At 46.8% G+C, this 27114-nt stretch overlaps 1 protein-coding gene and 1 long non-coding RNA gene across 2 annotated transcripts in view; one reads left to right on the top strand and one right to left on the bottom strand.

The window, feature by feature from the left end:
* LOC132828450 (uncharacterized) overlaps positions 1-24426 on the bottom strand; it is a 47110-nt gene extending 22684 nt beyond the window's left edge. Inside the window, exon 1 of the long non-coding RNA XR_009646121.1 lies at positions 24351-24426. This is a non-coding gene — a long non-coding RNA (uncharacterized LOC132828450). The remainder of the gene's footprint in view (positions 1-24350) is intronic.
* A 769-nt stretch (positions 24427-25195) lies between these two features.
* Positions 25196-27114, top strand: part of LOC132828287 (striatin-interacting protein 1 homolog) — a 180488-nt gene continuing 178569 nt past the window's right edge. Inside the window, exon 1 of the mRNA XM_060845261.1 lies at positions 25196-25410. Within this exon, the coding sequence (XP_060701244.1) occupies positions 25225-25410 (186 nt within the window). The 5' untranslated portion in view covers positions 25196-25224. The remainder of the gene's footprint in view (positions 25411-27114) is intronic.

Below are 27114 nucleotides of genomic sequence, written 5' to 3' on the forward strand. Positions count from 1 at the left end.
AAGAAAACAGAGTCAGGAAATGTGTTTTTTTCCTGTATGGAAAGACATAACTAGTGGGGTACCACAGGGTTCAGTCCTGGGACTTGGATACAGGGATAGAAGACTCTATAGCCAAATTTTCAGATGACATAAGGCAGGACAGTAAATTGCAATGAGGAAATAAGAACCTTACAAGTGACTATAAATAGGTTGGGAGAGTAGGCTAAAATGTGGCAGATGGGGTTTAATGTGGATAAATGTGAAGCCATGCATTTGGGTCAAGGAAACCGGAAAGGAGCAATCTTCTAAAGAACCCCCCAATAGAAACAGAGACACCTTTGGAAAGGTGTGGAAGTAACAGGGTTGTTGTCATGGGTGACTTCAACTTCCCTAATATTGATTTGAATCTGCTTATTTCAAATAGTTTGAATAGAGCGGATCTTTTCATGTGTGTTCAGGAAGGATTCCTGACTCAATATGTAGATAGACCGACCAGAGAATAAACCATTGGATTTGGTGCTTAGCAACAATCCAGGTTAAGTGTCAAATCTCTTGGGGGGAGAGCATTTCAGTGATAGTGATCACAACTCCCTGACTTTTACTATAGTCATGGAGAGGGATAGGAGCAGATGGTATGTGAAAGTATTTATTTGAGGGAGGGGGAATTGCAATTTTATTCGGCAGGAACTGTGGAGCATAAATTAGGAGCAGATATTTTCAGGAAAATGCACAACAGAAATGTAGATGTTATTCGGGAGCACTCGTTATGAATGCTGGAGCACTGAGGCAAGGAAGGGATGGTAGGGTGAAGTAGGCTTGGATGACAAGAGATGTGTAACATCTAGTCAAGAGGAAGAAGGAAGCTTACTTAAGATTGAGGAATCAAAGAACAGGCAGGGCTCTAGAGGGTTACAAAGTAGCCAGGAAGGAACTGAAGAATGGACTTAGGAGAGCTAGAAGGGGGCATGAAAAGGCCTTGGTGGATAAGATTAAGGAAAACCCTAAGGCATTCTACACTTATGTGAGGAACAAGAGGATGGCCAGAGTGAGAGTAGGGCCAATCAGGGATAGTGGAGGGAATTTGTGCCTGGAGTTGGAGGGAGCGGTGTTTTAGATTACTGCTGTCTCGAGAGGATATTGCTAAAAAATCATCCCTTGAAAGCAAATGAGTTGAAATTAGAAATAAGAAAGGGATAAGTACCTTGATGGGATTATACTGTAGGCCCCCCCAATAGTCAGAGGAAAATTGAGGAACAAACACGTAGAGAGATCTCAGATTTTAAAAGCATAAGTTTGTAATAATAGGGGATTTTAATTTTCCAAACATTGACTGCGACTACCATGGTGTTAAAGGTTGGTGAAATAACTGCACACAGGCTGATATCCCAACAGCTAGTCACCCTTTATTCACTAGTGCACAGTACACTGGCCGTGGCCAGTCTGCTCAGAGTCAGTCACCTGAACAGAGATTCTAAATCTCCTGGTTATATTTTCATTTTTGCAAAACCATAATTCTTCTCATAGAATAAACATATTTAAAGTGCAACTCTGCCACCAAGAAACAAAACAATGGTACATTCACGAAGAACAAGTGTTGCAAACAAAAAGTAGCATCATATTTCCAAAAGCAATAGTAAACATCAGTAATCAATAGACTGGAGAACACAGCATGAGAGGACCAAACAAACGTGGTTAAAGATGCCCTCCAACGCACCTTGTCCACATCCTGCACCTCCGCCCTCAGACCCCCACCCCTCCAATTGTAACAAGGACAGAATGCCCCTGGTGCTTACCTTCCACCCTACCAACCTTTGCATAAACCAAATCATCCGCCGACATTTCCGCCACCTCCCAACGGACCGCATCACCAGGGATATATTTCCCTCCCCACTCCTTTCCGCCTTCCACAAAGACCGTTCCCTCCATGACTACCTGGTCAGGTCCACACCCCCCAACAACCCACCCTCCCATCCTGGCACCTTCCCCTGCCACTACAGGAATTGCAAAACCTGCACCCACGCCTCCTCCCTCACCTCCATCCAAGGCCCTAAAGGAGCCTTCCACATCCATCAAAGGTTTACCTGCACATCCACCAATATCATTTATTGTATCCGTTGCTCCCGACGCAGTCTCCTCTACACTGGGGAGACTGGACATCCCTAGCAGAGCGCTTTAGGGAACATCTCTGGGACACCTGCACCAATCAACCACACTGCCCTGTGGCCCAACATTTCAACTCCCCCTCCCACTCAGCCGAGGACATGGAGGTCCTGGGCCTCCTTCACCGCCACTCCCTCACCACCCGACACCTGGAGGAAGAATACCTCATCTTTCGCCTCAGAACACTTCAACCCCAGGGCATCAATGTGGACTTCAACAGTTTCCTAATTTCCCCTTCCCCCACCTCACCCCAGTTCCAAACTTCCAGCTCAGCACTGTCCCCATGACTTGTCCTAACTACCTATCTTCTTTTCCACCTATCCACTCCACCCTCCTTCCTGACCTATCACCTTCATCCCCTCCCCCACTTACCTATTGTACTCTATGCTACTTTCTCCCCACCCCCACCTTCCTCTCATTTATCTCTCCACCCTTCAGGCACTCTGCCTGTATTCCTGATGAAGGGCTTTTGTCCGAAACATCGATTTTACTGCTCCTCAGATGCTGCCTGAACTGCTGTGCTTTTCCAGCACCACTAATCCAGAATCTGGTTTCCATTGTTTTTACCCAAACATTTATTAGGGATTGAGTAAAGTTTAGGATTGAGCATTATGCTGTAATATGACTTAAAAGGTTTGGTATGTTTCTGTAAGGTATGCAAATAGAGAATGACAGGTGACAATAAACAAAGGATTCCAGATAAAACATTACCATAGATTGAGAATTGATGTTTTTAGTAATTTATGTAAATAATTTGGATGTGAACATAGGAGACATGGTTAGTATGTTTGCAGATGACACCAAAATTGGAAGTGTAGTGAGCAGCCAAGAAGATTACCTCAGAGCACAATGGGATCTTGTTCAAATGGGCCAATGGGCCAAGGAGTGGCAGATGGACTTTCATTTCGATAAATGTGAGGTACTGCATTTTGGAAAGTCAAATCAAGGTAGCACTTATACACTTAATGTTAAGGTCCTGGGGAGTATTGCTAAACAAAGAGACCTGCCAACTCATATTTCCTTGAGAGTGGAGTCGCAGTTGATAGGATAGTGAAGAAGAAGCTTGGTATGCTTGTAATTATTAGTCAGTGTATTGAGTATAGGAGTTGGGATGTTATGTTGCAGCTGTACAGGTCATTGGTTAGGCCACTTTTGGAATACTGCATTCAGTTCTGCTGTGGTGCTAGAAAAGCACAGCAGGTTAGGCAGCATCCAAGAAGCAGGAAAATCGATGTTTTGGGCATAAGTCCTTCTTCAGCCCCTCTCTCTACAAGGATCTTAGTGAATCTCTCTCTCATTGCACCCCCCCCCCCCCCCCACCCAGGTCATCTCCTCTGCCCTGAAACTTTTCAGCTACATCCTGAGGCAGACTCACTACCACAGCCGCATCTCCTTCCTCACTCCAACATCTACTGTTCTCACTTTCTACTAGTTTAAATTATGTCCTAGGATACAAAAACCCAATCGATTTATTGTTTTGCCAACATTGAACCAGCGAGACAATCCAATGTTGGGGGGATAAAAAGGCAAGCAGTTTGAAAATCAGACAGAGAGTAACTGCCATCGAGAGAGTAACTGCCATCAAGAATGACTGCCACTGAAAAACACTCTGTACCAAATATACCTTTTTCTTGTGGATCATCTTTGCAGTAAAAGACAGAAGATGACCCAGGGAGATCTTCAGCTGAAAGGAGAAAGACACTGGAGATGACAGCCGCTGTATGATTTTGAAACTAAGTTGAAGTAATTTAATAAATGTTTTTATCAGAACCATATATTGTTACATTAACAATAAGCAATTAAGAGAAAGAACGGCTTAGCATTGTGAATAGCTGTTGTTTAATGTTCACTTTCAGTGTTGAGGAATAAATTGATATCATTTTCATTAAATTGTGGAATTTGGGACTTCACGGTCACTCATTTTAACAGCTTATGAGGTGAGGTGAGCTTTTTCTGAGTGTTTTTCCATGTCACAACAGTTTGGAGGCTCAGGTTTATGGTTTGGACAGGTTTAGACAGCTCCAGTCTGAGATTTGAATAGGTCTGGCGTATGAAAAATCCCAGCAGATTTAAACACTTGCCGATTCATGTCCTAGATCTTTAAATAAAACATAGATGAGAGAATTTGTTTATTTTCAGTTGCTTGTGGTTGGTTAAATTAGAAGTGTGAGAAATGCTCTCAAACTTACTAAAGTGGTTCTGGGGTTTGAAGATGATTCCCAAATATACCAAGAAAATTTAGAAAGATAGAATAAGGCCATACTTTCAGAATTAGCAAACAGGTTAGAATTGGGTCTAACCAGGGACAAAAGCAAAGTTGAAACTGTAAGGTAGTTACTCAAGCACTTAGGTGTGTCAGCGAAACAGACAAGTGCAGTAGAGTTAGAAAAACTTAGATTACAGTTGAGGAAAATGGAGTTAGAAGATAAAGAAAGGTAAAGAAGTGCCATGAGAGAACAAAAAGTGGGAGAGGGAGAGGGAGAGGGAGAGAGAGCCAGAGAAGAAAAAGAGAGAGACGAAAAGGAGAAAGAGAGGAGAGAGTGAGAAAAAGAGAGAAGAGAGAGAGAAAGAGATGGAGAAGAAAGAGAAAGGGAGAGAGAATTTTAAATTCGGAAGTGGCGAATTAGGAAAGTCAAGTTAATAGGATAGAAATGAAGAGAGAAGGTAGTGATAGATATAAACATTAAAATATTGCCATATTTTGATGATAAAAATGTCAAAACCTTTTTTATTTCATTTGAGAAATTGGCTAGGCAGATAAAGTGGTCAGAGAACTTGTGGGTAATGTTTGTTCAGACTGAACTGGTAGGCAGAGCGAGGCAAAAGTGAGGACTGCAGATGCTGGAAACCAGAGTTTAGATCAGAGTGGTGCTGGAAAAACACAGCAGGTCAGGCAGCATCTGAGGAGCAGGAAAATCGATGTTTCGGGCAAAAGCCCTTCATCATGAATAGAGGCAGGAAGTATCCAGGGTGGAGAGATAAATGGGTGAGGGTGGGGCTGGGGAGAAGGTAACAAAGAGTACAATAAGTGCATGGGGGTGGGGATGGAGGTGATAGATCAAAGAGGAGGGTGGGGGAAAGTAGCAAAGAGTACAATAGGTGAATGGGGGTGGGGATGAAGGTGTTAAGTCAGAGAGGAGGGTAGGGCGGTTAGGTGGGAAGGGAGATTGGCAGGTAGGACAGGTCATGAGGACAGTGCTGAGCTGGAAGGTTGGAACTGGAGTATGGTGGGGGGAGGGGAAATGAGGAAACTGGTGAAGTTCAAGTGTTTGCAGCATTGTCAGATGAGGGGTCAAGAGATTATGCAGATGTCAACAGGCTAATTTCAGAGGCTATGAATTGGTACCAGAAGAGTATAGACAGCGGTTCAGAAACATAAAGAAACCAGGTCAGACTTATGGTGTGTTTGAAAGAATTAAACACAGTAATTTTGACAGATGGGTGTGGACCTTAACAACAGATAAGACCTGTGAGGCTCTAAGAGAGATTATTTTGCCGGAGGAGTTTAAAAACTCACTTCCAGAGATGATAAGAATTAATATAGGTAAACAGAAGTTCAAGAAATGAGAAGAGTGGCAGAGATGGCAGATGGATCTGCATTGGCGCAGAAGGCAAAATGTAGCTTCCGGCAAGGATTTCATCCTGTGAGGGACAGAAATTGGGAAAAGGGGAGATACGACACTACAAAATAAAGATTAGAGCTCACTGGTAATTATAACCACAGGTTAAAAAAGAAGCCCAAGAGGGTGAAAAGGAGGTGAAAAGCCTCAGGTGTTGCCTCTGTGGTAAAGTGGGACACGTAAAGTCACAGTGCTGGTTGTTGAAGAAAGGCACTGTGGGCAAAGATGTGGTAAAGAAGCCAAGCCAGTGGCATTAGTGAAGGTAGTAAAGGAAACCTCAAGAACTGTCAAGGAGCTGCAGGAGAGTGCACAGCCTAGGCAGGGACTGGGTATGGAGTTAGTGCCTGATCTCTATAAAAGATTTGCTTCTGTGGGTAAAGTTTACTTAGAAAGAACAGGGGGAGAAGGGAAAGAAATGATAATTTTGAGAGATACGGCATCTAACCAGTCTTTAATAGTACAAGGTGAACGTATTTGGACTCTCTCTGACCTGTTACCCAAGAGATTTGTGGGATGGATGGACAGAGGTTTAGAATTCCCCTCTGTAAGATCAGGTTGGAGTGTCAACTCAAGACTGGAGAAGTTACAGTGGGAGTGATTGGCAGAGTGTCAGTTCCAGGAATTCAGTTTGCTCTTGGGAACAATTTAGCAGGATCCAAGGTAGGAGTGACACCTCTTGTGGTGAAAAAGCCAAAGAAAGACCAGGGAACTGAGGAGTTAAAAGGAAAATATCCTGGATTTTTTTCCATACTGTGTAGTAACCAGATCCCACTCTGATAAGTCACAGCACAAAGCAAAAACTAAAGAGAAAGATGAGGGAGTTGAAGTTCAGTTAATGGACACACTGTTTGATGTAATGGTGCAAGAAAAACCTGAATAGGCAGAGTGTCAAGCAGAAATGTTTAGTCCTACAAGTCAAATGGACTTACAACAGAAAAACGAGTCAATGAAAGATACATTTATTGATGAATACTTAAAAAAGGAGTTGGAATGTATTCCTGGAAGTCAATATCATATTGTTTACCATTAAAGATACCCCAAATGAATCTACTCAGTTTACTCCCTTTAAGTTAATATTCAGACATAAGTGAAAGGACCTTCAAAATTAATTAAAGTGAAATTGACAGGACCAAAATTGGAGATCTCACGTTTGGATTATGTATCAGAGATGAGCAAGAGATTAAATCAGGTAGGTGAGTTAAGTATAAAGCACCTGAAAAGGTCACAGCATAGATAAAAACTCCGAAATTTGGACATTATAGAGCATAGAACATCGTACAGTACAGCACAGAACAGGCCCTTCAGCCCACGATGTTGTGCCGACCACTGATCCTCATGTATGCACTCTCAAATTTCTGTGACCATATGCATGTCCAGCAGTCTCTTAAATGACCCCAATGACCTTGCTTCCACAACTGCTGCTGGCAACGCAATCCATGCTCTCACAACTCTCTGTGTAAAGAACCCGCCTCTGACATCCCCTCTATACTTTCCTCCAACCAGCTTAAAACTATGATCCCTCATGTTAGCCATTTCTGCCCTGGGAAATAGTCTCTGGCTATTGACTCTATCTATGTCTCTCATTATCTTGTATACCTCAATTAGGTCCCCTCTCCTCCTCCTTTTCTCCAATGAGAAAAGTCCGAGCTCAGTTAACCTCTCTTCATAAGATAAGCCCTCCAGTCCAGGCAGCATCCTGGTAAACCTCCTCTGAACCTCTCCAAAGCATCCACATCTTTCCTATAATAGGGTGACCAGAACTGGATGCAGTATTCCAAGTGTGGTCTAACCAAAGTTTTATAGAGCTGCAACAAGATCTCACGCCTCTTAAACTCAATCCCCCTGTTAATGAAAGCCAAAACACCAGATGCTTTCTTAACAACCCTGTCCACTTGGGTGACCATTTTAAGGGATCTATGCACCTACATACCAAGATCCCTCTGGGGATGATGTATTAGGATTGTTATCAGTGGTAGAAGATCCCATCAAAGCCAGGTTTAGTGGTCCCTATCAAATTGAGAAAAAATTGAATCAGGTAAATTATCTGGTAAAGATGCCAGATAGGAAAAAATTGTATTGGGTATGTCATGTGAATATCTTGAAACCTTATTATAATAGAGAGAGGGAACTGGAGAAACAGGTGTTAGTTAGTGCCCTGCGGAGTGAGGAATCAAATCCAGATGTTGTGGAATTTTATGTACTTCAAAATATGTTAAACAATGAGGAAGTCCTTGAAGAGTGGGATAGGTTGGTGAACTATCTATCAGAAGCAAAGGATCCAGTTGAAAGATTTGTTGCAATAATGAGGATATCTGGAGGAATAGGATGGGGAAGACTTATGCTATTGTGCATGAGGTGGAAAGTAGGGAATGCTGTTCTGATAAAACAACACCCCCACAGGCTTAAACCTTTCAAAATCACACAGGTCCAGAAGGAAGTGGATGCAATGCTCAATGAAGATATCATCGAAGCTAGTCAGAGTGAGTGGAGATCGCCGATCGTGTTAGTTCCCAAATCTGATGGGACTCAATGATTTTGTGTGGACTATCGGAAGGTCAATGCCATAATAAAGTTGGATTCATACCCAATATCAAGATTGGAGGACTGTATAGAGAAAGTTGGACAAGCCACTTACAACGCAAAGTTGGACTTACTGCATGGTTATTAGCAGGTACTTTTATCAGAGAAAGCGAAAGAAGTTTTTGCATTTGTAACCCCAAATGGGCTATACCAATTCAAAGTAATGCCTTTTGGAACTAGACACACACTAGCCACACTCCAAAGACTCATGAACAGAGTTGTGGCTGGGTTAACAAACCGTGCAGTTTGTCTGGATGATATAGTGATCTTTAGCGAGTCATGGAAATATATGTTTCAGTTGGCAGAGCTCTTTGAATAATTAAGAGAAACAAAACTAGTAATAAACTTAAAGAAAACAGAATTCACAAAGGCAGAGGTGACGTTTTTGGGACATAATGTCGGTCGTGGAAGGTTGACTCCAAGGAACACCAAGGCAAAGGCCATCGAGGAATTTCCACAACCAATCTCGAAGAAAGAGGTGCTTCGAATTTTGGGAATAAGCAGTTTCTATTGGAAGTTTGTTCCCAACTTCAGCAGCTAACAGAAGAACACAAAATTTCAGTGTACAGAACAATGTCAGGAGACATTTGACAATTTAAAAGCAGTATTAACCACCACATCAGTTTTAGTTACGCCAAATGTTTTGAAACCCTTCAAAGCTACAATCAATGCTCGCTAGATAGGAGCTGTACGGCTACAGGAAGATGATAGAATTAAACGACCAATTGACTACTTGTCAAAGAAACTTAATACCCACCAGAGAAAATACTCTACCATTGAAAAGGAATTGAGTTTGGTTTTGGACTAAGAACATAATGTTTATGAGACCAATAATGTGTCAGAGACAGTTGTGTACACAGATCACATAGATTAGATTACTTACAGTGTGGAAACAGGCCCTTCGGCCCAACAAGTCCACACCGACCCGCAACCCACCTATACCCCTATATTTACCCCTTTCCTAACACTACGGGCAATTTAGCATGGCCAATTCACCAGACCCGCACATCTTTGGACTGTGGGAGGAAACCGGAGCACCCGGAGGAAACCCATGCAGACACGGGGAGAACGTGCAAACTCCACACAGTCAGTCGCCTGAGTCGGGAATTGAACCCGGATCTCAGGCGCTGTGAGGCAGCAGTGCTAACCACAGTGCCACCGTGCCGTTCACAATCCTCTTACATTCTTGTGACTATTTCATTGGTGTTTTATGTTAAAGAATTTTAATTTACAAATTGTACATGTTGCAGATCGTAAAAATGTGATAGCAGATGCGTTATCATGGACTTACCAAATAAAGTATAGACAAGATTGAACAGATACCAATGTTTTATATAGATGTGTGGAGAAATTGATATGAACTTAGATGAATCTCCTATGTATTTCATTGTAGTGGGATAAAGAATTAGAAAGAAAATGAAGACATCTTTTCATTATAATGGTTCATTTTTTTCTTAAGGGGAGAGATTTATTAAGTTGAAGGCATGTACTGTACGTTTAAGAGAGAGTGAATGCTGTTTTGCACTGAGAGCTGACAAGCACCAATCATATGGCTAGTCAGCAGTCTGAGTGTACTGGAAAATTGAAAACATATAACATTTGGTGGTGAAAAAGATACCGGAGTCTGTTGCTGTTATGACAACAATTAGAATTTAGCCAATCAAGTTAAATTACGTCCCAATTGATTTTGAATTTATTGTTTTGCCAACATCGAACCAATGAGACGATCTGAAGTTGGGGGGATAAAAAGGCAGGGAGTTTGAAAATGAGATAGAGAGTAACTGCCATCAAGAGAGTAACTGCTATTGAGAGAGTAACTATCATTGAGAAAGACTGCCATTCAAAAACACTCTCCATCACAAGTACCCTTTTCATATGAAACATCTTTGCAGTAAACGAGAAATGACAACTTCAGCTGAAAGAAGAATGACACTGGAGATGACAGCATGTGTATGGTTTTGAAATTAGGTTGATGTAATTTTAATAAGTTTTTTTATTGGAACAGTATCTTGTTACAGAGTTGGAGGCAAATAATAAGCAGTTAAAAGAAAGGGTGGCTTAGCATTGTGAATATTTGCTGTTTAATGTTAATTTTTAGAGTTAAGAAATAAATTAATATCATTTTCTTTAAATAGTGGAATTTGAGAGCTCTCTGTCAATTATTTTAACAGATTATGAGGTGAGGTGAGCTTTTCTGGGTGTTTCTTTAATCAACAGAGGGGTTTACCCCCATGTCGTAACACTATTACCGCTGGCAGTGCATCCCACTCACCTACCACTCTCTGCATAAAGAACCTACCTCTTACATTTCTCCTATACCTTCCTCCAATCACCTTAAAATTATGACCCTTCATGACAGTCATTTCTGTCCTGGGGATAAGTCTCTGGCTATCTACTCTAACTATGCCTCTCACGACCTTGTACACCTTTATCAAGTCACCTTTCTCTTCCTTCTTCTCTCCAGTGTGAAAACGCTTAGCTTACTCAACCTCTCTCTCCATAAGAGAAGCCCTCCAATTCAGGCAGCATCTGGAAAATCTCCTTTGCACCCTCTCAAGCATCTATATCTTGCCCATAATGAGGTTCCAGAACTGGACACATAATTCCAAGTGTGATCTAACTAGGTTTTACAGAGCTGCATCCCCCTGTTAATGAAAACACCATATGCCTTCTTAAAAACCCTATCAACTTAGGTGGCAACTTTGAGGGATCTATGCATGTGGACCCTAAGATCCCACTGCTCCTCCACACTGCCAAGAATTCTGTATTTCAACTTGTACTCAACATTGAAATTCGATCTTCAAAAATGAATCACTTTGCATTTAACCAGGTTGAACTCCATCTGCCACTTCTCAGCCCAGCTCTGCATCTTGCCAATGTTTTGTTGTAGCCTGCAACAGTCCCCAACATTATCTACAACAACAATGACCTTTGTGTCATCGGCAAACTCACCAATCCACCATTCCACTTCTTCTTCTAAGTCATTTATTAAAAATACAAATAAAAGGCCCAAGAACAGATCCCTGTGGGACACCACTGGTCACCGATCTCCAGGCAGAATATTTTCCATCCACTACCACTCGCTGACTTCTTTTGGCCAGCCAATTCTGTATCTAGACAGCCAAACTTCCCTGTATCCCATACCTCCTAACTTTCTGAATGAGCCTACCATGTGGAACCTTATCAAATATCTTACTGAAATCATATAACACACCACATCCATTGCTAGACCTTCATCAATGTGTCTTGTCACATCCACAAAGAACTCAAGGCTTGTGAGGCATGACCTGCCCCTCACAAAGCCATGCTGACTGCCTTTAATCAAACTATGGTTTTCCAAATAGTCATAAATCCTATCTCAGAATCTTTTCCATACCTTGCTTATAACAGACACAAGACTGGCTGCTCTGTAATTCCCTGGGACTTCCCTATTCCCTTTCATGAACAGAGGAACAACATGCACCTCCCACAAATCATCCGGTACTACTCCCATGGAGAGTGAGGATATAAAGATCATTGCCAGGAGCACAGCAATCTCATTCCTCACTTTCCGTAGTAATCATGGATATATCTGGTCCAGCTCTGGGGACTTAAGTGTCTGATGCTTCCCAGAATCTCCAGCACATCCACTTTCTTAATATCAATCTGTTCAAGCCTATTGACTTGGTTCACAGTGTTCTCACTATCAACAAGGTCCCTCTGTCTCGTGAATACTGAAGCAAAAAACTAATTTAGGACCTTCACTACCTCTTTAGACTCCAAGCACAGGTTCTCTCTGCTATCCCTGATCGGCCCTACCCTCTCTCTGATCATTCTCTTATTCCTCAAGTACTTGTAGTACGCCTTTGGGTTTTCCCTAATCTTTCCTGCCAAGGCTTTTTTATGTCCCCTCCTAATTCTCCTCAGTCCTTTTATTGAGTTCTTTCCTAGCTCCCATGTAATCCTCTAAAGCTGTGCCCGAACTTGCTTTCTCAAACTTAAGTATGTTTCCATCTTCCTCTGCTCTTGTCATCCAAGGCTCCTTCACCTTACCATTCCTTGCCTGTCTCAGTGGTGGGACAAAGATATCCAAGACTCACAACAAGTGTCTTATACAGCCTCCACATTTCTGTTGTACATTTCTTGTAGAACAATTGTTCCGAATTTATACTCCACAGCTCCTGTCTAATAGCGGTATAATTCCCCCTGTCCCCCCATCCTCCAATTAAATACCTTCTTGTTATGTCTGTTCCTATCCCTCTCAGAGGTGATGGTAATAGTGAGGCAGTTGTGCTCACTGTCACCAAAATGCTCTCCCACTGTGAGATCTGACACCTGGCCTGGCTTGTTGCCTAGCACCAAACCCAATATGGCCTCTCTCCTAGTCGGCCTATCTACATATTAAGTCAGGAATCCCTCCTGGATACACCTGACAGAATCAGCTCCATCCAGACCATCTGCAGGAAGGAGGTTCCAGTCAGTACTGGGGAAGTTGAAGTCACCCATAACAACAACTCTGTTACATTTGCACCTTTCCAAGAGATGCTGACCAATCTGTTCTTCCATCTCTCGGCTGCTATTGGGGGTCCATAGAAAACACCCAATGAAATGACTGCTCTTTTCCTGTTACTGACTTCTACCCATACTGACTCAGTAGATAAACCCTCCTCAACAACCTCCTTTTCAGCAGCTTGATGCATTCTCGAATTAACAGTGCTACTCCCTCTTCTCTTTTACCCACCTCCCTGTTATTTTTAAAAGATTTAAACCCTGGAAAATCCAGGAACCATTCTTGCCCTTGTGAAAGCCACATCTCTGTTATGTCCACAATATTGGAGGGAGGGTTTCGGATACCTCAATAATTGGGGCTCATTCTGGGATAGATGGGACCTCTACAAACAGGATGGTCTACACCTGAACCAGAGAGTTACTAATATCCTGGGGGAGGGGGGGGGTGGAAAGTTTGGTAATACTCTTCGGGAGGGTTCAGCAGGGGGCTGGGAACTAAATTGTATCTCCAGTGTCCAGGACGTTGAGAGTAGTGGGGTTAGAAATAAGGTTTCAAGTTTGCAAGAGTGTACCGTCAGGCAAGATTTAGTTTGAAGTGTGTCTACTTCAACACCAGGAGCGTCTGGAATAAGATGGGTGAACTTGCAGGAAGGGTTTGTACCTGGGACTTTGATGTTGTGGCCTTGGATAGAGCACGGACAGGAATTGTTGTTGCAGGTTCTGGGATTTGCATGATTCAGTAAGAACAGGGAAGATGGTAAAAGAGGGGGAGGTTGGCATTGTTAGTCAAGGACAGTATTACAGTGGCAGAAACAACATTTGATGAGGACCCATCTACTGAGGTCGTATGGGCTGTGGTTAGAAACAGGAAAGGAGGGGTCACTCTGTTGGAAGTTTTCTGTAAGCCTCCAAATAGTTCCAGAGATGTAGAGGAAAGGATAGCAAAGATAATTCTGCATAGGAGTGAGAGTAATAAGGTAGTTGTAATGGGGTCCTTTAACTTTCCAAATATTGACTGGAAATACTATAGTTTGAGTACTTCACATGAATCAATTTTTGTCCAATGTATGCAGCAGAGTTTTCTGACACAGTATGTAGATAGGTCAAAAGTGAGGACTGCAGATGCTGGAAATCAGAGTCTAGATTAGAGTGGTGCTGGAAAAGCACTGCAGGCCAGGCAGCATCCAAGAGGCAGGAAAATCGATGTTTCACGCAAAAGCCCTTCCTGATGAAGGGCTTTTGCCCGAAACGTCGATTTTCCTGCTCCTCGGATGCTGCCTTACTTGCTATGCTTTTCCAGCACCACTCTAGACAGCATGTAGACAGGCCGACAAGGGGCGATTTGCTATTAGGTAATGAACTAGGCTAAGTGTTAGATTTGGAGGTAAGTGAGTATTTTGGTGACAGTGATGACAATTTGGTTAAGTTTATTTTAGCGATGGAAAGGTATTGGTATATACTGCAGGGCAAGAGTTATTGCTTGGGGAAAGGCAACTATGATGCAATTAGGCAAGATTTAGGTTACATAGGATGGGGAAGGAAACTGCAGGGGATGGGCACAATTAAAATATGGAGCTTGTTCAAGGAACAGCTACTGTGGGTCCTTAATAAGTATGTACCTGGAAGGCAGGAATGAAGTGGTCGAGCAAGGGAGCCATGGTTTACTTAAGAAGTTGAATCTCTTGTCAAGAGGAAGAAGAAGGTTTTTACATTAGGATGAGACGTGAAGGCTCAGTTAGGGCACTTGAGAGCTACAGGTTAGCCAAGAAACACCGAAAGAGAGATCTAAGAAGAACCAAGAGGGGACATGAGAAGTCATTGGTGGATAGGATGAAGGAAAACTCTAAGGCTTTCTATAGTATATCAGGAATAAAAGAATGACTAGCGCCGTGACATTGAACACTTCTTCTGCCGCCTCCGCCTCCGAGCTTACTTTTACAATCGAGACTCCCGCCCATCTTCCGAGGACCCCTTCGCCCACCTCCAACACACTCCATTCACCTGGACACCCCGCACTAGCCTATCACCTACCCTCGATCTCTTCATTTCCAACTGCCGCTGAGACATTAACCGCCTCAACCTTTCTACCGCCCTCCCCCACTCCAACCTCTCACCCTTACAACGCGCAGCCCTCCACTCCCTCTGCTCCAATCTCAACCTCACCATCAAACCCGAGGATAAAGGGGATGCAGTGGTAGTTTGGCACACTGACCTCTCTAGCACAGCACTATCCCCATGACCTGTCCTACCGGTCTATCTTCCTTTCCACCTATCCACTCCACCTTCCTCTCTGACCTATCACCTTCATTCCCACTCCATTCGCCCAATGTACTCTTTGCTACCTTCCCCACCCTCCTCTCTGACCTATCATTTCCATCCCCACCCCCATTCACTTATTGTACTCTTTGCTACTTTCTCCCCACCCCCACCCCCTTCTCATTTATCTCTCCACCCTGCAGGCTCCCTGCCTTTATTCCTGATGAAGGGCTTTTGCCCGGAACATCAATTTTCCTGCTCCTCGGATGCTGCCTGACCTGCTATGCTTTTCCAGCAGCACTCTAATCTAGACTCAGCGTAGGATTAGAGCCAATCAAGCATAGTTGTGGGAAGTTGTGGTGGAGTCAGAGGAGATGGGGAAGCGTTAAATGACTGCTTTTCTTCAGTATGCACACTGGAAAAAGACAATGTGGTTGAGGAGAATACAGAATTGAGGTTTAAAAGGAGGAGGTGTAAGCAATTCTGGAAAGTGTGAAAATAGATAAGTCCCTTGGGCTGCATGGGATTTATCCTAGAATTTTCTGGGAAGCCTGCAAGGAGACTTTGATCTTTATGTCATTGAATACAGGAATAGTGCCTGAAGACTGACGGATAGCAAATGTTGTTTCCTTGTTCAAGAGGAGGAGCGGTGACAACCCTGGTCATTATAGACCAGTGAGCCTTACTTTGGTTGTGGGTAAAGTGTTGGAAAAGGTTAAAAGAGATATGATTTATAATCATCCAGAAGGGAATAAATTGATTAAGGATAGTCAACATAGTTTTGTAAAGGGTAGGTCGTGCCTTACAAAATGTATTGAGTTCTTTGAGAAGGTGACCAAACAAGTGGATGAGGGTAAAGCAGTTGATGTGGTGTAAATGGGTTTCAGTAAGGCGTTTGATAAGGTCTCTCATGGTAGGCTATTTCACAAAATACAGAGGCATGGGATTGAGGGTGATTTAACGGTTTGGATCAGAAATTGGCTTGCTGAAAGAAGACAGAGGGTGGTGGTTGATGGGAAATGTTCATCCTGGAGTTTACCACAAGGATCTGTTTTGGGGAAACTGCTGTTTGTCATTTTCATAAATGACCTGGATGAGGGTGTAGAAGGATGGATTCATAAATTTGCAGATGACACGAAGGTCGGTGGAATTGTGGATAGTACCGAAGAATGTTGTAGGTTACAGAGGTGCGTAGATAAGCTGCAGATCTGGGCTGAGGAGTGGTAAATGGAATTTAATGTGGAAAAGTTTGAGGTGAGGTGATTCACTTTGGAAGGAGTAATAGGAATGCAGAGTACAGGGCTAATGGTAAGATTCTTGGTAGTGTAGATGAGCAGACAGGTCTCACTGTCCATGTACATAGATCCCTGAATGTTGCCATCCAGGTTGATAGGGTTGTTAAGAAGGCATATGGTGTGTTAGCTTTTACTGGTAGAGGGATTGAGTTTTAGAGCCATGAGGTCATATTGCAGTTGTGCAAAACTCTGGTGCGGCTGCACTTGGAGAATTGCGTATAATTCTGGTCACCGCATTATAGGAAGGATGTGGAAGCTATGGAAAGGATTCGGAGGAGATTTACTAAGGTGTTGCCTGGTATGGAAAGAAGGTCTTATGAGGAAAGACTGAGGGACTTGAGGCTGTTTTGTTGGATAGAAGAAGGTGGAGTGATAACTTAATTGAAACATATACGATAATCAAAGCGTTGGAGAGGGTGGACAATGAGAGCCTTTTTAGTCAGATTGTGATGGCTAGACATAGCTTTAAATTAAGGGGTGATAGATATAAGACAGATGTCAGAGGTAGTGCCTGTACTCAGACAATAGTAGGAGTGTGGAACGCCCTTCCTGCAACAGTAGTAGGCCTGCCAACTTTAAGAGCATTTAAATGGTCATTGGATAGACATAGGGATGATAATTGAGTAGTGTAGGTTAGATGGGCTTCCGATTGGTTTCAGAGGTTGGTGCAACATTGAGGGCCGAAGGGCCTGCACTGGGCTGTAATGTTCCATGTTTCAAATACTAATCCATACTCTTAGTTCATCACTCTTATTCTTGACATTCCTTCCATTGAAACAGGCATACTTAAATCCATCTCTTTGCCCTATCAACTGTGTATCCTTCTTGACAGATTCTCAACATTCTATTTAGAGTCATAGAATCATAGAGATGTACAGCATGGAAACAGACCCTTCGGTCCAACCCGTCCATGCCGACCAGATATCCCATCCCAATCTAGTCCCACCTGCCAGCACCTGGCCCATATCCCTCCAAACCCTCCCTATTCATACACCCATCCAAATGCCTCTTAAATGTTGCAATTGTACCAGCCTCCACCACATCCTCTGGCAGCTCATTCCATACACGTACCACCCTCTGCATGAAAAAGTTGCCCCTTAGGTCTCTTTTATATCTTTCCCCTCTCACCCTAAACCTATGCCCTCTAGTTCTGGACTCCCCGACTCCAGGGAAAAGACTTTGCCTATTTACCCTATCCACGCCCCTCATTTGGTAAACCTCTATAAGGTCACCCCTCAGCCTCCGACGCACCAGGGAAAACAGCCCCAGTCTGTTCAGCCTCTCCCTATAGCTCAGATCCTTCAACATCCTTAGAAGAGTATAAAGAAAGTAGGAGGATACTTAAGAGGGAAATCAGGAGGGCAAAACGGGGACATGAGATAGCTTTGGCAAATAGAATTAAGGAGAATCCGAAGGGTTTTTACAAATATGTTAAGGACAAAAGGGTAACTGGGGAGAGAATAGGTCCCCTAAAAAATCCTGGCAACATCCTAGTAAATCTTTTCTGAACCTTTTCAAGTTTCACAACATCTTTCCAATAAGAAGGAGACCAGAATTGCATGCAATATTCCAACAATGGCCTGACCAATATCCTGTACAGCCGCAACATGACCTCCCAACTCCTATAATCAATACTCTGACCAATAAAGGAAAGCATACCAAATGCCTTCTTCACTATCTTATCTACCTGCGACTCCACTTTCAAGGAGCTATGAACCTGCACTCCAGGGTCTCTTTGTTCAGTAACACTCCCTAGGACCTTACCATTAAGTGGATGGTACGGTGGCACAGTGGTTAGCACTGCTACCTCACAGCACCAGAGACCTGGGTTCAATTCCCACCTCAGGCGACTCTCTGTGTGGAGTTTGCACATTCTCCCTGTGTCTGCGTGGGTTTCCTCCCACAATCCAAAAATGTGCATGTTAAGTGAATTGGCCATGCTAAATTGCCTGTAGTATTAGGTGAAGGGATAAATGTAGGAGAATGAGTCTGGGTGGGTTACATCGGCGGGTCGGTGTGGACTTGTTGGGCCGAAGGGCCTGTTTCCACACTGTAAGTAACCTAATCGTAAGTGTACAAGTCCTGCTAAGATTTGCTTTCCCAAAATGCAGCATCTCACATTTATCTGAATTAAACTCCATCTGCCACTTCTCACCACATTGGCCCATCTGGTCCAGATCCTGTTGTAATCTGAAGGAACCTTGTCGAACACCTTACTGAAGTCCATACAGATCACATCTACTGCTCTGCCCTCATCAATCTTTTTTGTTACTTCTTCAAAAAATTCAATCAACTTTGTGAGACATGATTTCCCACGTACAAAGCCATGTTGACTATCCCGAATCAGTCCTTTCCTTTCCGAATACATGTACATCCTGTCCCTCAGGATTCTCTCCAACAACTTGCCCACCACTGAGGTCAGGCTCACCGGTCTATAGTTCCCTGGCTTGTCCTTACCATCCTTCTTAAACAGTGGCACCACGTTTGCCAACTTCCAGTCATACAGCACGTCACCTGTGACTATCGATGATACAAATATCGCAGCAAGAGGCACTTCTCTAGCTTCCCACAGAGTTCTCGGGTACACCTGATCAGGTCCTGTGAATTTATCCACCTTTAACCGTTTCAAGACATCCAGCACTTCCTCCTCTGTAATCTGGACTTCTTGCAAGATGTCACCATCTATTTCCCTACAGTCTATATCTTCAATATCCTTTTCCACAGTAAATACTGATGCAAAATATTAATTTAGTATCTCCCCCATTTTCTGTGGCTCCACACAAAGGCCGCCTTGCTGATTTTTTAGGGGACCTATTCTCTCCCCAGTTACCCTTTTGTCTTTAATATATTTGTAAAAACCCTTCGGATTCTCCTTAATTCTATTTGCCAAAGCTATCTCATGTGCCCGTTTTGCCCTCTTGATTTCCCTCTTAAGTATCCTCCTACTTCCTTTATACTCTTCTAAGGATTCACTCGATCTATCCTGTCTATACCTGACATACGCTTCCTTCTTTTTCTTAACCAAACCCTCAATTTCTTTAGTCATCCAGCATTCCCTATACCTACCAGCCTTCCCTTTCACCCTGACAGGAATATACTTTCTCTGGATTTTTGTTATCTCATTTCTGAAGGCTTCCCATTTTCCAGTCGTCCCTTTTACCTGCGAACATCTGCCTCCAATCAGCTTTTGAAAGTTCTTGCCTAACACCGTCAAAATTGGCCTTTCTCCAATTTAGAACTTCATCTTTTAGATCTTGTCCATCCTTTTCTATCACTATTTTAAAACAAATAGAATTATGGTCGCTGGCGCCAAAGTGCTCCCCCACTGACACCTCAGTCACCTTCCCTGCCTTATTTTCCAAGAGTAGGTCAAGTTTTGCACCTTCTCTAGTAGATACATCCACACACTGAATCAGAAAATTCAGAAAGTTTCTGCCTATTCAACAACTCCCCACTCCTCTGATTTGTAGCAATTGTTCCCAGCCCTCTGCCAAACTAGTTTAAACTCTCCTGAAGTGCTCTCGCAAATCTCCCAACCAGAACATTGGTACTCCTTCAGTTTAAGTGCAACCCGTCCTTCATGTACAAGTCTCCCATTCCCGAGAAGGTACCACAAAGATTTACATACCTGAAGCCCTCCCTCCTGTACCAGCCCTGTAGCCCATGTTTAACTGCACTTGTTCCCTGTTCCTCACCTCACTAATATGTGGCATTGGTCATAATCCTGAGATTAGGAGAAAGTGAGGACTGCAGATGCTGGAGGTCAGAGTTGAGTGTGTTGCTGGAAAAGCACAGCAAGTCAGGCAGCATCCAAGGAGCAGGGGAATCAACACTTCAGGCAAAAGCCATCATCAGCAATGAAGCTTGTGAGCTGAGGGAGTAGAGAGATAAATGGGAGGGTGGTTGGGGCTCGGGGGAAGGTAGCTGAGAGTGTGATAGGTAGATAGAGATGGGGGTAATGGTGATAGATCGGAGAGGAGGGTGGTGCGGATAGGTGGGAAGGAAAATGGACAGGTAAGGCTGGTCATGAAGGTGGTGCAGAGTTGGAAGGTTCGAACAGGGATAAGGTGGGGGAAAGGGAGAGAAGGAAACTGATGAAGTCTACATTGATGCCCTGTGGTTGGAGGGTCCTAAGGCAGAAGATGAGGCATTCTTCCTCCAGGTGTCAGGTGGTTGGGGTGTGGTGATGGAAGAGGCTCAGGACCTGCATGTCCTTGGCGGAGTCTGAGAGAGTCTGAGGCAGGGCTGACCACAGAGAGATTAGATGGCAGCGCATGGCTGCGAGTGTTAATTGGAGGATCCTGATGGAGAACCATTTCTGGAGACTTTGAATTTGTAGTAGGTACTGGTTGTTCCATTCAGATCCAAATTGTGTTGGTCTAAATGTAGTCCAGAGTCCATGTGTTCACCAGTTTCCTCATTTCCCTCCCTGTACCTGTTCCCAGTTCCAATCTTCCAACTCCGCAGCACCCTCATGACCTGCCCTACATGTCCATCTTCCTTCCTACCTATCCGCTCCACTGTCCTCTCTAACCTATCACCACACGTGACACCACTTCCGCACCCCACGTCATCGCTGATGTCACACGTTCAGCGACTTCTGTCCCCTCTACTGCCATGTTCGCCACCACTTCCGCCCCCACCAACGCCACTCACCTGCATTCTGCCGACATTCCCCCCCACAGATCCTACTGTCACCATTCCCACCTCCCAGAATCCTGAGGAGAACACCACCCCTGCTCATGACTCCACCCCATTCCCCCCACCATCACACCCACTCCAGTTACAGGCTCGACCCTACTTCCAGCTCCACACCTACACCAGGTCCTAGCTCCCAGCCCTGCTGAGTTTTCACCATCACCCCCAGATTACCCCTCACTGAGGATGAATGATCAGTCCTCAGCAAAGGCCTGACCTTTATCCCCCTCTGTCCATGTATCAATGAATTTAATACACGCTGTGACGTCAAACACTTCTTCCATCGCCTCCGCCTTCGAGCTTACTTTCACAATCAGGATTCCCGCCCACCTTCCCAGGACCCCTTCGCCCACCTCCAACACACTGCATCCACCTGGACACCTCGTGCTGGCCTATTACCCGCCCTCGACCTCTTCATTTCCAACTGCTGCCGGGACATTAACTGCCTCAACCTGTCAACCCCACTCCCCCACTCCAACCTCTCATCCTCACAACTCGCTGCCCTCCACTCCCTCTGCTCCAATCCCAACCACACCATCAAACCAGCAGATAAAGGGAGTGCAGTGGTAGTCTGGCGCACTGACCGCTACACCGCTGAAGCCAGATGCCAACTCAAAGACACCTCCTCCTACCGCCCCCTTGACCATAACCCCACCCCCTCCATCACCAAACCATCATCTCCCAGACCATACAGAATCTCATCACCTCAGGAGATCTCCCACCACAGCTTCCAACCTCGTAGTCCAGGAACAGCGCACCGTCCGATTCTACCTCCTTCCCAAGATCCACAAGCCTGACCACCCTGGCCGACCCATTGTCTCAGCCTGCTTCTGCCCCACCGAACTCATCTCCACCTACCTCGATACTGTCCTATCGCCCCAGTTCTGGAACTCCCCACATATGTTTGAGACTCCACCCACGCCCTCCACATCCTCCAAGACTTCCGTTTCCCCAGTCCCCAACGCCTCATCTTCACCACGGACATCCAATCCCTCTACACCTCCATCCGCCATGACCTGGGCCTCCAAGCCCTCCGTTTCTTCCTCTCTGACATACCCAACAGTACCCTTCCACTGACACTCTCATTCGTTTGGCTGAACTGGTCCTCACCCTTAACAATTTCTCCTTTGAATCCTCCCACTTCCTCCAGACAAAAGGGGTAGCCATGGGCACCCGTATGGCCCCAGCTATGCCTGTCTCTTTCTTGGCTACGTAGAACAGTCCATCTTTCATGGTTACACCGGCACCACTCCCCACCTCTTGCCCCGCTACATTGATGACTGCATTGGCGCCACCTCGTGCTCCCACGAGGAGGTTGAGCAATTCATCAACTTCACCAACACATTCCACCCAACCTTAAAAATTTTAACCTGACCTATCACCATTACTTATCGCACTCTCAGTGACCTTCCCCACAGCCCCAATCCCTCCCATTTATCTCTCTACCCCCTTGGCTCACAAACCACATTCTTGATGAAGACCTCTTGCCCAAAATGTCGATGCACCTACTCTGACCTGTTGCTGTTTGACCTGCTGTGCTTTTCCAGCACCCACTCTCAACCATAATCCTGAAATTACCACAGCAACTATAGAATCTCCTGTCCTTTCCTCTATCTAATAAGTGTCTTACCATTAGCGCTTTTCAATTCTCCCCCATTCCCTACTGAGCCACAGAACCAGGCCCAGCACCAGAGACCTGGTCACTATGGCTTTCCCCTGGTAGGTCATCCTCAACAGTAACCAGAATTGAATACTTATTATTGAGGTGAATGGCCACCGGGTATCTCTGCACTCTCTGTCTGTTCCCTTTCCATTCCTTGACTGTAACCCATCTCCTTTTTCCCGTACTGGGGGAGAGACTACCTCCCTGTAACTCTTACCTGGTACCCCCCCGCCTCTCGAATGACCTTAAGTTTATCCAGCTCCAGTTCCCTAACACGAATTCTGAGGAGCTGGAATTGAGTGCACTTCCTGCAGATGAAGTCAGCGGGTACACTAGTGGTGACATCCAAATCATTTATATAAATGATGAAAAGCAGTGGATCCAGCACCAATTCTTATGGCACACCACATGTCACAGGCCTCCAGTCTGAAAACCAATCCTCCACCACCACCTTCTGTCTCCTACCTTTGAGCTAGTTCTGATTCCAAATAGCTAGTTCTCCCTGTATTCCATGAGATCTAACTTTGCTAACCAGTCTATTATGAGGAATCTTGTTGAATGCCTTACTAAAGTCCTTATAGATCAGGTTCACAGTCTTTAGGTATTTTTTAAACAGCTTTAACAATGAATTCTCTCAGATGAGGTTTTCTAGTTTGTTTAATTGTAGTAGTAGAAGTTGTTAGGGTCCCAGAAAGGTTGCAAGCTTCAGGCGATAATCCTTTGGGCGGCACAGTGGTTAGCACTGCTGCCTCACAGCGCCTGAGACCCGGGTACAATTCCCGACTCAGGCGACTGACTGTGTGGAGTTTGCACGTTCTCCCCGTGTCTGCGTGGGTTTCCTCCGGGTGCTCCGGTTTCCTTCCACAGTCACAAAGATGTGCGGGTCAGGTGAATTGGCCAAGCTAAATTGCCCGTAGTGTTAGGTAAGGAGTAAATGTAGGGGTATGGGTGGGTTGCGCTTCGGTGGGTCGGTGTGGACTTGTTGGGCCGAAGGGCCTGTTTCCACACTGTAAGTCTAATCTAATCTAATAATCCCTAACTTTTACTTTCTCTGAAATCTCTCGATGTTATTCCATCCTGGATTGGGAAACTGCACTTAAACACCTGTGTCTGAATTCACCTTCTTGCCAAGGGGTATGTTTATGGGATGTTACCATAGTGGAATAATTAATAAGTAATGTATTAAGTTATTCCAAATTCTTGTTTGTTTTAGTTGTACTTTAATTGTACTGTTTAAACAAATTGTGTTTTGCTTAAGACTGAGTGGTTTGACCAGTTGCATCACATCTGGAGCACCCACTTCACAGGTATCTTTAAAATAAGAAAACGTCAGGGTCTAGGCTACATTCTTAAAATTTAGATCAGAGTGTTGCTGGAAAAGCACAGCGGGTCAGGCAGCATCCGAGGAGCCGGAGAGTCGACATTCCGGGCTGCCTGGGCCGCTGTGCTTTTCCAGCAACACTCTGATCTAAACCCTGGTCTCCAGCAGCTGCACTTCTCGCTTGTGACTATTTTGTGGGGGTCTGGTCTGGTACATAACAGTAACTACGGTAACTCCATGGAGCAGACTGAAAACATTGAATGACTTATTCCTTCTCCCAAATTCCCTACCTTTCACATCACGTTGGCAAAGACCTGGATGCGGCCACTTGGGAAAAACAGGCGCGACCATAGAACCACCATGTTGGGAAGGACAGACGGGACCTTGCTGCCGCCATGTTGGGAAGGACAGACGGGACCTTGCTGCCGCCATGTTGGGAAGGACAGACGGACCACTGCTGCCGCCATGTTGGGAAGGACAGACGGGACCTTGCTGCCGAAAATGTGTTGCAGGCCAGGCAGCATCTCAGGAACAGGGAATTCGACGTTTCGAGTTAAGCCCTTCAGATGCTGCCTGGCCTGCTGTGCTTTGACCAGCAACACATTTTCAGCTGTGATCTCCAGCATCTGCAGACCTCATTTTTTACTCGGACCCTTGCTGCCGCCATGTTGGGAAGGACAGACGGACCCTTGCTGCCGCCATGTTGGGAAGGACAGACGGACCACTGCTGCCGCCATGTTGGGAAGGACAGACGGACCCTTGCTGCCGCCATGTTGGGAAGGACAGACGGACCACTGCTGCCGCCATGTTGGGAAGCACAGACGGACCCTTGCTGCCGCCATGTTGGGAAGGACAGACGGACCCTTGCTGCCGCCATGTTGGGAAGGACAGACGGACCACTGCTGCCGCCATGTTGGGAAGGACAGACGGACCCTTGCTGCCGCCATGTTGGGAAGGACAGACGGACCACTGCTGCCGCCATGTTGGGAAGCACAGACGGACCCTTGCTGCCGCCATGTTGGGAAGGACAGACGGACCCTTGCTGCCGCCATGTTGGGAAGGACAGACGGACCACTGCTGCCGCCATGTTGGGAAGGACAGACGGACCCTTGCTGCCGCCATGTTGGGAAGGTGATTTCCTCCTCTTGGTCAGAAGAGGCGATAATGGAGTCGGGCGGCGCGGTGCTGGCGGAGAGCGGGCCCGGACTTGGGCCCGGGGCTGAAGCGGGTTCTGGATGTGGAACAGGGCCCGTGTCAGTCACCGGCATTCCTGCTAACAACAGCTTCGGCAAACCAAAGGCGTTACCTAAAGGCCGCGAGTTTTTCAGAAACCAGCGGAAAGATTCGGAGGTGTGAGGGGGCCCGGGACTGTTGGTGTTATTGGGGCTGGGGCTGGGGCTGGGGCTGGGGCTGGGGGTCACTGTGTGGAAGGCTGTGTGGGTGAGATAGAGGAGGGGGCCAGTGTCGAGGGGAGGGGGAGACGGAGGGAGACGGAGGGGCGGCGTCTAGGGGCGGAGGGAGTGGGATGGGGGAGGGGTGACGTCTGGGGGGAGGGAGTGGGAGGGGTGACATCTGGGGGTGAGGGAGGGGGATGGGGGAGGGGTGACATCTGGGGGTGAGGGAGGGGGATGGGGGGGTGAGGATGGGGGAGGGGTGACGTCTGGGGGTGAGGGAGGGGGATGGGGGAGGGGTGACGTCTGGGGGTGAGGGAGGGGGATGGGGGAGGGGTGACGTCTGGGGGTGAGGGAGGGGGATGGGGGGGTGAGGGAGGGGGATGGGGGGGTGAGGGAGGGGGATGGGGGAGGGGTGACGTCTGGGGGTGAGGGAGGGGGGACGTCTGGGGGTGAGGGAGGGGGATCGTCTGGGGGTGAGGGAGGGAGATGGGGTGAGGGGGAGGGGGATGGGGGGAGGGGGATGGGGAGGGGGATGGGGGGAGGGGGATGGGGTGAGGGGGAGGGGGATGGGGTGAGGGGGGAGGGGGATGGGGTGAGGGGGGGATGGGGTGAGGGGGGAGGGGGGGAGAGAGGGGAGGGGTGAGGGAGGGGGAGGGGGGGTGAGGGAGGGGGATGGGGTGAGGGAGGGGGAGGGGCGACGTCTGGGGGTGAGGGAGGGGGATGGGGAGAGGGGGATGGGGAGAGGGAGGGGGATGGGGAGAGGGGGAGGGGGATGGGGAGAGGGGGATGGGGTGAGGGAGGGGGATGGGGAGAGGGGGAGGGGGATGGGGAGAGGGGGATGGGGTGAGGGAGATGGATGGGGAGAGGGGGATGGGGTGAGGGAGGGGGATGGGGGGAGGGGGATGGGGTGAGGGAGGGGGATGGGGGGAGGGGGATGGGGTGAGGGAGGGGGATGGGGAGAGGGAGGGGGATGGGGAGAGGGGGATGGGGTGAGGGAGGGGGAGAGGGGGATGGGGTGAGGGAGGGGAGAGGGGGATGGGGTGAGGGAGGGGGATGGGGAGAGGGGGATGGGGTGAGGGAGGGGGATGGGGAGGGGCGACGTCTGGGGGTGAGGGAGGGGGATGGGGGAGGGGGATGGGGTGAGGGAGGGGGATGGGGAGAGGGGGATGGGGTGAGGGAGGGGGATGGGGAGAGGGGGATGGGGTGAGGGAGGGGGATGGGGAGGGGCGACGTCTGGGGGTGAGGGAGGGGGATGGGGATGGGGGAGGGGGATGGGGTGAGGGAGGGGGATGGGGGGAGGGGGATGGGGAGGGGCGACGTCTGGGGGTGAGGGGGGGGATGGGGGGAGGGGCGACGCCTGGGGGTGAGGGAGGGGGATGGGGTGAGGGGTGAGGGAGGGGATGGGGGGAGGGGTGACATCTGGGAGTGAGGGAGGGGGATGGGGAGTGGGGGATGGGGTGAGGGAGGGGGATGGGGGAGGGGTTGGGGTGAGGGAGGGGGATGTGGGGAGGGGGATGGGGAGGGGCGACGTCTGGGGGTGAGGGAGGGGGATGGGGGGAGGGGTGAGGGAAGGGGTGGAGGGAGGGGATGGGGGGAGGGGCGACGTCTGGGAGTGAGGGAGGGGGATGGGGGGAGGGGCGGCGTCTGGGAGTGAGGGAGG

Source organism: Hemiscyllium ocellatum, chromosome 26, assembly GCF_020745735.1.
Source record: "Hemiscyllium ocellatum isolate sHemOce1 chromosome 26, sHemOce1.pat.X.cur, whole genome shotgun sequence".
NCBI classification, from domain to species: domain Eukaryota; kingdom Metazoa; phylum Chordata; class Chondrichthyes; order Orectolobiformes; family Hemiscylliidae; genus Hemiscyllium; species Hemiscyllium ocellatum.